The sequence below is a fragment of the Mustela lutreola genome, chromosome 8 (assembly GCF_030435805.1).
Source record: "Mustela lutreola isolate mMusLut2 chromosome 8, mMusLut2.pri, whole genome shotgun sequence".
Taxonomy (NCBI): Eukaryota; Metazoa; Chordata; class Mammalia; order Carnivora; family Mustelidae; genus Mustela; species Mustela lutreola.
This window is the reverse complement of record NC_081297.1, coordinates 147,336,456-147,345,452: the sequence shown is the minus strand read 5'-3', so window position 1 is coordinate 147,345,452 and position 8,997 is coordinate 147,336,456. Positions and strand designations below refer to the sequence as shown.

General features: G+C 63.0%; 1 protein-coding gene across 1 annotated transcript in view; it reads left to right on the top strand.

Annotated features, from left to right (window-relative positions):
• Positions 1 to 280: 280 nt before the first annotated feature.
• Positions 281 to 8,997, top strand: part of KIAA0930 (KIAA0930 ortholog) — a 35,476-nt gene continuing 26,759 nt past the window's right edge. Inside the window, exon 1 of the mRNA XM_059187249.1 lies at positions 281 to 685. Within this exon, the coding sequence (XP_059043232.1) occupies positions 472 to 685 (214 nt within the window). The 5' untranslated portion in view covers positions 281 to 471. The remainder of the gene's footprint in view (positions 686 to 8,997) is intronic.

The following is an 8,997-nucleotide window of genomic DNA, read 5'->3' as shown; positions in this document are numbered from 1 at the left end:
CAGGAGGCGGGGCGATAGCGTCGCGGGGCGGGGCCCGAGCCGGGGGCGCGGCGGGGCGGTCCGGGGGTGAGTCGGGACACGGCCGGGCGGTGGCGAGGGCGGGGCGGGGCCCAGCCAAGCAGAAGGTAGGCGGGAGGGGCGGGGCCCGCGGGGCGGAGGCGGGGCCTGGAGGGCCGGGGCGGGGCGCGGGCGGGGCGCGGGCGGGGCGCGGGCGGGGCGGGGCGGGGCGGGGCGGGCGGTGGCCTGGAGGCGCGCGGGCGGCCGCGGCGGCGCGGAGCTGCGCTCGTTTCCCTGGGCTCGGCAGCAGGGCGGCGGCGGCGGCGGCGGCTACAGCGACGGCGGCGGCGGCGACGCGCACAAAGGCGGATTGTGGCTTCACTGGTGCTCGCGGCGGGCGGCGCCGGGTCGGGGGCGGCGGGGCGCGCCGGGGGCCCCGGCGGGCGCGGCGCGGGCGATGAGCCGGGGCCCGGCATGGCCTCTGCGCGGCCGCCGGGCCGGGCCTGCGCCTCGGCGCCCGCGCCCGCGGGGCTCCGGGCCGGGCCGCCCGCCCTCCCCGCCGCTGCCGCCGCATCCCCCGAGCCTGCGGGCGGCGCCGAGGCCGAGGAGCGCTCGCTGCAGCGCATGCTGCGCGCCATAGCCGAGGAGCGCGGCCGCCTCAGCCTGCGCCGTGAGGTCTGCGGCCTCGGTGAGTGGGGCGGGCCGGGGCCGCCCGCCGGGGCAGTGCGGGCCTCCGCGGGTCTCCGCGCCGGTCTCCGTCTCCGTGCGCGTCTCGGTCTCCACGTCTCGGTCTCTGCGTGCGTCTCCGTCTCTCTGTGTTTCCGTCTCTGCGTGCGTCTCCGTGTCCGTCTCTGCGTGCGTCTCTGTGCGTGTGTGTGTCTCTGTCTGTCTCTCCCCCTGCGTGTCCTGGCCTCCTCCGTGCGCCCCCAGCTCCCCACGGATAGGTTTTTCCTGCGTCCCTGTGTGTTGGTCTCTGATTTCGGTCCCAAGAGCGACTCCGCACGAGAATGTTGCTGGGTCTCTTCCCCTTTCCCGGGTCTCTCGGTGTCTCCCTCTGTCTGTCCTTTCGAGTATGTCTGTTCACCCTTCTTCCTCGCCCGTGGTTGTGGCAGGTCCCTCCCTTCCCCTTCCCTGGGAAGCCCTCCCCGGGGCTTCAGTTCCACTGCAGGGAGTGTGGGCGTGGGATCTGGGGAGACCAGGAGATCAGCACGGGAATGGGGGGGCAGGGCCCAGTGGGGTCTAGGCACACCTCCCTGCAAGTGTGTCGTGGCCACCATGCCCAGCTTCCTGAAGCCTTTGTCTCCTGCACCTCTCCGCACTGCCTCGCCTGCTCCCCATCAGCTCCAAGTGGAACCTGTTGGGCCTTGGCCCCCTGAAGACACCCACTTAGCACAGAGAGCAGGACCTGCTGCCTCTCTGGGTGTGACCCTGTTCAGTTGAGGCCGTAGGTCACATGTCTGCTGTCGGGTGGGGTGGGGGTGTCTGGTATTGTTTGGAAGAGCCTGGGACTGTTAGGTGTGGGTGGGGTCTCCCTGCCTGGCTGGGTGTGAGGTCATCGCTGGGATTGGATCCTGCCCAGACTGAAGCTGAGAAGCCCCCTCCCCTGTAGGGTGGGTTTTTCATTTTCTCCATGAAAAGACCCCTCCCTTCTTCATGCGGAAAGGATTTCACTCCACATTGTCAGCCACCCCCACCCCACCCCCACCCCAGTCTGAGCTGGGGATTTCTGGGGAGGGGCGGGGGGGGGGGTGTGGGTGTGGGTGACTGCGTTGTGAAGCAGGGAATGTCAGCTTTGGAGATTCTACCTTTCCCCTCGTTGCTCACCGTCAGGGAGTCCCAGAGAGCCAACATAACCCCTCTGGTCACACAGCAGCGGGGTCACCGCTGCCCTAGGGTTCCAGGCCCCTCAGCAGGCCACGCCCTGGAAGCGAGTGAGAAGAGGAAGTAACTTGCAGCCCTCCTTCCAGTCCTCCAGGCATGACACCTGTCCCCTCAGCCCAGCCTGCCCCAGGAACGACCTTTCCTGTGGGCAGGGGTGGGAATTGCGGGCGGGGCATTGGGGGTGCCTACCAAGTAAGGATGGACCAGGAGATGGATTTCTCAGGTGTCTTTTCTGAAAAGGTGTCACGACTTCATTTTGCACAGATGTTGAAGGATCCTTGTTTGTTCATTCAGCAAACGTTCACTGAGCACCTACTGTGTGCTGGGCTGTACGCCAGGTGGCAGGCGCACCTGCTACCTGGTTCAGGCTGTCTGCGATGGGAGGGGTCCGAGGGACCATCTGCTGCAGGCCCCTCCCCCTGCTTGCTTGGAAGCCCCTCGCAGCCCCTCCCCGTTTCACGTGAGCACTCCCCCACTGTCCTCGACCACTGAGCATCTTGTCTCTCCCCTGTCAGGCCCTGTCCCAGGGAGCCCACGGGGCCATTCCTTAAGGACAGTAGTAATTAATTTTAGCACTTGGCGTTTACGGAGTGCTTACTATGTGCAAGGACATTGTGTGTGCTCAGGTTGATTCTGACTTTGCCAGATAGGAATATCCTCTCCATGCCACAGAGAATCCAGAGGTTCAGAGAGGGGAGAGACTTGCGTAGAGATGGTCAGCGAGGAAGCAGCATGGCGGGCATTGACCCTTGGCCAGTCTGACCCCAGAGCCCGCCCCCCCAGATGCCTCCAGCTAGGCCCCCCGGGGCCTGCTGTGCTGCCTCTGGGGAGGAGCAATGCCTCAGGTCTCCTGTCCTGGCACCCAGGCCTCCCTCCCGTGCAGGGTCTCCTGTCTTGCCCCCACCCTCCTATCCCGCCCGTCCCGCATTCCCCTGAACTCGGTCTGAGGTGCTCGGACGCCCCGTTTTAGGCCTGCTGTTTTCTCTTCCTGGACAGCCGCCCCTTCTCCCCTGCCCCCCCCCCCCCCACGCCTGCGGGTGTCCTTTTAAGTGTCCTGCGCTGCCACTTTCTGGGAACCCTTCCTCCACGTCCTGTCCCTCCTCCTGGGCTCTGCATACCAGGTGCACGTCTGTGGGTTTATCAGGCCTGTTGTGGCTTTGTGAGAGTCTGTGTGACTGTTTCCCCAGCAAGTGAGCCCCTCGAGGGCATGGCCCCGTAGAGCAGGTGCCCAGGAAACATTTAGCAGGCAAACGAGAGACTCTCTGGGCTTGTAAATTAAGGATGAGCGTGTGTATAGAACGTGGAATCTTGGCCTCTTAGCAGGGCTCACTTTGACCATCTTTTCGTTTATCAGATGAGAGAGGGGAGGCTCAGAGAGGGCCAAGCTTAACAGTGACCTGTTGCCAAAGTAGAGTTAGGACCCGGTGGTTGGCCTGTGCACCCAGACGGGAACCCAGGACGTGGACACGGCCCGCGGACCACTTCCGCCTTTCTTCCCTTTACAGCTGTGACAACCTGTTAGACGGAGGAATGTAAACCGCCCAGGCCGCCGTTGCTGTGTCATTAAAGCTGCGGTCATTCAGAAGCATGCCATGTTCCCTGAGGTTGTTTCAAAGATGTCAGGGAGCCTCTGGTGGCGATGCTCGACCCCAGACACACTGTTGTCACTTCTGAGTCACAGCCTCTAAGATGGGAGAGGGCGACTGGTGCCCCCACACAGGGATTGTCGCTCGGCTGTCATGATGAAAGGCACCTTGTGGATGCAAACATGATGGTTGCATCTTTCCTTCAGCAGCATCTGTGTTGGAAACATCTCGTGAGTGCCGGGTGGGGGGATCGGGCCTGACCCTGCCTTGCTGGAGGCCACAGCTGAGTAGGGGAAAGAAGCCAGGTGCACTGTGACAGCCGAAGCAAAGATCCTGCTGGCAGCAGCTGCTCCGAGCAGGACTGGGGGTGGTTTATATACAGGAAACTGCTTGGGATTCCAGGGAACAGATGAACCAAGCTGGCTGGCTGAGCGAGCTTCTGTGGGGCTCCGGGTTCTCTGAGCTGGGAAGAGTCAGGAGGTCCAATGCCCAGATTATGGGCGATGCAGACATCTGGACCAAAAGTGGACATAGCCTGATCCTTCCTCTGGGGCTTGGGCTCTCTCATGGGCCTGGGACGTCAGCTCCAGCACGCTGGGCAGGAAGGCTCCCTTTCAGCAGGGGCGGCGCGCCACTGACGTTTGGCAAAGCCCCGTGGACTTGACCCGGCCCCGGGACCTGGTGTCCACCAAGGACAGGCAGGTGCTGGGAGGGGTGAGGCCCCCTCATGCTGCTTGTCTTCAGGCCCTGCCTAGGCTGTGCACCTTGTAGAACTGTTGTTTGCCTCGCCTCTGGCCCCCTTCTAGGTGGCTGAGGGCATTCTCTCTCTGTGGGGCCAAAGGACAGTTTCATGTTCAAGGTTTGCTTTTATTCTTGAAACAGTCCTATAAGGTAGGTATTGTGGTACCCTTCTCTTCGTCCTGATGAGCGAAGTCAGGTTTAGAGGTGTAGTAACGTGTCCCTAGTCACATGGCTGGGAAGGGGCTGAATCTGTCTATAAACCTAAGCTCTTAGCAGAGGTGGACCCCGCCCACAGCTGCCCTCGGGGTGCTGGCAGCCTGGTCATCACACGCGCGCACTGCTCCCAGGCACAGGTGGGTTGAGGAAGGGCCCAAGTCGAAGGATGAGAGGTTCCCTCCGGAGGCACGGAGGAGGGAGTCCCCACGGCTGATGGGGGGATGGTGCGAGGTGTGGCCTTTGAGAGGGGCTGCGGTGGGGCAGGGCCTGCCGGGGCCGAGGAGGAGAAGCCGGCCGGCTGCAAGGGAAGCTGTGTGGGAGCTGGGGCTGCAGCAGTGGCTGAGCCCGTGGCCGGGCCTTGGGGACTGTGGTGGCTATTGACTTGTGGGGTGGCCTGCCTGGCACCCGGCACGCCCACTGTGCGCCAGGCGCCTGGCAGCCCTGGCAGTCTGATAGTTCCCCAATTTGCAGATGAGAAAAGCAGCTTCAGAGAGCAAACTGACTCACCCAAGGTCAGGTCGCTGGGAGGCCGCGGGACTGGGGTCTGTGTGACCTGTCAGAGGCCACGAGCTGCCTTGCAGGGAGTCATGCGATGAGCCAGAGGGCACTAAGCAGGGACATTGCCTTCCGGTGAGCCTCTGCCCCGGCTAAACACCCACGTACGCCGGACACCTGGTGCCAGTGTGAGAATCGGGAAGAGGACCGTACAGCCTTGGCCCAGCCCGTCACCCTTCTGCCGGGGTCAGTGCGGCTGGACTTTGGTGAGGGGCGGGAGATTTTGGTGGGAGATGTGCCTGGAAGGGAAGACTGGGGGCCTGTGACCCTGCACAGCGGCGATGGCAGAGTCTGTGGGTTGTGGGAGTTGTGTGAGAAGTGGCAGGTTCACGGACGAGCGTGGGGAGCGGCTGAGACTTGGCGCAGGGTCAGCCCTGTCCTCGCTGTTGCCCTTGTCATTAGGAGGGACAGGAAGGGCCTGGCCCCGTGCCCCGGCGTGAACTTGGGGTTGAATGTGTGCTCTGGGGGGCTGCCTGCTGTGCACTCCCTGCAGACAGTTTCCCGGGGTTCCCTGGGGTCCCGGGCCCTCCAGCCCAGCTAAGGCAGGCCAGGCTGGTCCTGGGCCCATGCTCTGGGGAGGAAGTGTGACCCTTTGTAGTGGTGGCAGTGCCTCTTTCCGTTCCCGGGCCTGTTTTTAAGGCCTGTGGGTTCCGGCTTCAGGCCGTGTCTGGGGCTGGAGCAGCCTGGAGGCTGTGGGGTGGTTTTCTCCTCAGGCAGAGACTCTGGGAGCTCCGAGGACTTTGGACTTCCCGCTTTAAAGAGCCCCAGGGTCCGGGCTGCAGGGGTGTCTCTGCCAGACCAGAGTGGGCTGAATCGTCTGGCACCCCTGGGCCTGCAGGCGACGGCCACTCTGCCCCTGCTGTGTTCCCTCCTTGCAGCGGCTGCTGGCTGCTGCTGATGCTTGCCTCTTTTACCGGGCCGGGCTCTGGGACAGTGGCAGAGCCCAAGGCCGTGGAGGGGGAGCCCCACGCGGGATCCTCGTGAGAAAACAGCCTCGGAATCCCCAAACAAATGTTTTCCCAATGAAAAAAAAGTTCCATGCACATTATAGGAACTGGAAAATTTAAGAAAATGGGAAAAAAATTACTCACCGTTGCAGTCACCCAGAGACAACTATTAACTTTGCGAAGCCTTTTTATAAAGAATTCTCCGTTGTTCTCTGGTTTCTTAGTCATGGTTTCTGACTTAAAATTCCTAAAACATTTTCCATGTTGTCCAGACTTGAAGTGGAAGTCCACCAGCCTGACCCTGGGGTGTCACAGACAGTCGGGCGGGGCTCAGAGAGGACCCTGACACCGGTGGGTCCCAAGGGCTAGAATGAATGCCTGATTTGATTCTCCCCCAATCCCCAGCCCATGCAGGGGGCACAGCTGGAGGCCAGTCAGGGGCGAGGCAGGGGTGTGTCCTCAAGCACATCCCTCCCAGGTCCCATTGGCCACAGATGGGGGCTGGGGTGTTGCCGTTGGACCTGCAAATAGGGGATCCGAGACATGGGCCAGGGATAGGGGCTAAAGTCTGGGAAAACCCAGCTGGGGGTGGAGCCTTTACAACCCAGGGCCCCAGAAGCCACAGCTAAGTTTGAGGAGGACCCCCCTCCTCTTAAAAAGGGAATCCTGGTACACGTGCGTGCCTCCGTCTGTTAAGCGTCTGCCTTCAGCTCAGGTCGTGATCCCGGGGTCCTGGGATCGAGCCCCGCATCGGGCCCCCTGCTCAGTGGGAAGCCGGCTTCTCCCTCTGCCTGCCGCCCCCCCTGCTTGTGCTCACTCTCTGTGTCTCTCTGACAAATAAATAAATAAATCTTCAAAATAAATAAAAGGAAATCCTCTGACGTGACATGGCACAAGCGCCCAGCTAGCTTGAGTGTCTGTTCCTGACCAGTGATTAGCCGAAGGATGTCTGTTGACAGAAGTAGAAAGAGGCCGCTTCGGTTTTCTTTTTTTTTTTCTGTAGGTGGAGTTGTGGTTACTGTTTATCTTTTTTTTTTTTTTTAAGATTTATGTATCTGAGAGAGGGGGAATGAGGGGGCGGGGGAGGGGCGGAGGGAGAAGGGGAAGCAGACAAGGCTGCAGGGAGCAGGTGGGGGGGCAGTGGGGGGGTCGGAGGACGGGTACGTGCGGTGAAGAGGTGGTCGTTTCTTGGGGGGTGTCCCTTGAGTGGGCATTCCTCACAGAGGGCCTCCCTGGCAGAGGCAGACTGAGGAGGACGGCAGAGAACGTTCCAAATTGAATTGTCCCCCAGTGCTGTGCTGCTTCGGGGAGATCCCTGCCGCTCTCTGGGCCTCTGCTCTCCTGGGGGGTAGGATGCAAACACGATGGCTGTTCTGCCTCCCCCCAGCGCAGAGGCCAGTCTCCAGACCTAGAGCCGCAGAGAGTATCACGGAGGCTTGCCGGGACAGGTGACAGGGCCCGGGGCCAAATCCAGGGGGCCTGTGAGGGTGACCTTGAGCAAGGCCCTTGCCTCTGGCCCTCACTGTCCTCTTACATAAAGGGAGGGAGGGCAGACTGACCCGCAGCGCCATTCTCAGCCCGAGGTGTGGCGCGTGAGTCCCAGCCACCTGTGACAGTCAGGGCCGGTGACACCACGCCTCAGGGAGGTCCCTGCCACTCGGGTGCTTTGGCTCAAGCTGACGGAAGTGAAACGGGAAGAGGCAGAAACAGGAAGAACCCCGAATCCCACCCCGCACAGGGGGAACGGGAACCCCGTCATCCCACAACCCCAAGCCGTGGCCTCCCCTTCGGGCTGTAGCCTGCACAGCCTCCGAGCCCCCTGCCTGGGGGTCAGAGCCTCCTGGGGTGACTCGGGATTCCTTCTGACCCGGGGTGGAGGGGAGCGGCCCCCCACGGTGGGACTCCTGAGCTGTGTCTGCGTTCCGGGCCGCAGGGCACCCGGGGAGGCTGGGGAGGCCCGTGGGCTCCGGAAGAGGGCGGGAGCCAGAGCAGCTCCTGCAGGCGGGGGTGCGCCCAGCCTTGTGTCCTTCCCGTGGCGGCCCTGAGCGGAGGCTGTGTTCGACCTGTTGGCAGATGGAACTGGCGAGGCCTGGAGCCACCGGGGCACGGTGTTCACGGTCCCAGAGCAGTCAGTGTGGGTTTGGGGCCCAGTCCTCTGGGACGTGAGGCTGTGGCCTATGCAGTGTCTCCCTCGGATGCGTCTGTCTCCCCAAGGAGAGGCATTTGGCACCTCCTCCCCGAGCGGCCTCACCCTGGTGCGGCCCAGAGCAGGAGCCCCGCCGCCCACCGCCCGTCTCCACCATGAAGCAGGGAGGGGAGGGGGGATCAGGAGGCGGAGACGGATGTGGGAGTGGGCCCTTCTGGGGGAAGCTGCCTAGCAGAGGGCTGGGACCCCCGTCTCGGGGGAAAGAGTGCAGGTCCCGGGAAGAGGAACACTGTGCTGGGGCCCGGCCAGTGACCCAGTGATCTCAAGCCTCGGTGGCGGGGCGGGGGTGGGGCGAGCCAGGAGGTCACAGCTCCCAGCTCCCAGCTCCTGTCTGGGATGGGGCGCCTTGCCTGGGTGTCTGTGGGAGCCTCAGAGGTTCCTCGGGGGACCTGCAGCCGGTCTTAAAGGCCCCGTGTTTCACGAATCAGAGCAATGAGTCAGGAGTTGGAATAAGGTCCCAGCCTCAGGAGGTGGGCTGCGGACTGGGGGGCATCTCTTTGGGCCCCAAACTGCTGGGTGGGCTCGAACCTGGAAAGGTTTAGGGGAGGGCACCGAGTGGCAGGGGTGGGGGAGCCCAGAGGATCGCTTCTGGAGACAGCGGGTGGGCGGTGGACCAGTCTGGCGGATGCCCCAAGAGAGGGCCTTGAGGACAGGGTCAAGGTCTATTTCCCACTGTGCTGGGGGCCTCCCACAGAGCCACTCTGGGAGCGGAGCGGGTCCACCCTGGCCGGGATCCCAGCCACGCCTGCCATTGTGGTCCTTCTGGGTGACCTGAGTCCAGCTTTGCTCTCCTCTCCCAGGAAGTCAGCTCTTAGGGTGATCCCGGCCGTGACCTGAGGGCTGGAAATGCAACAGAGGGCGGAGGATA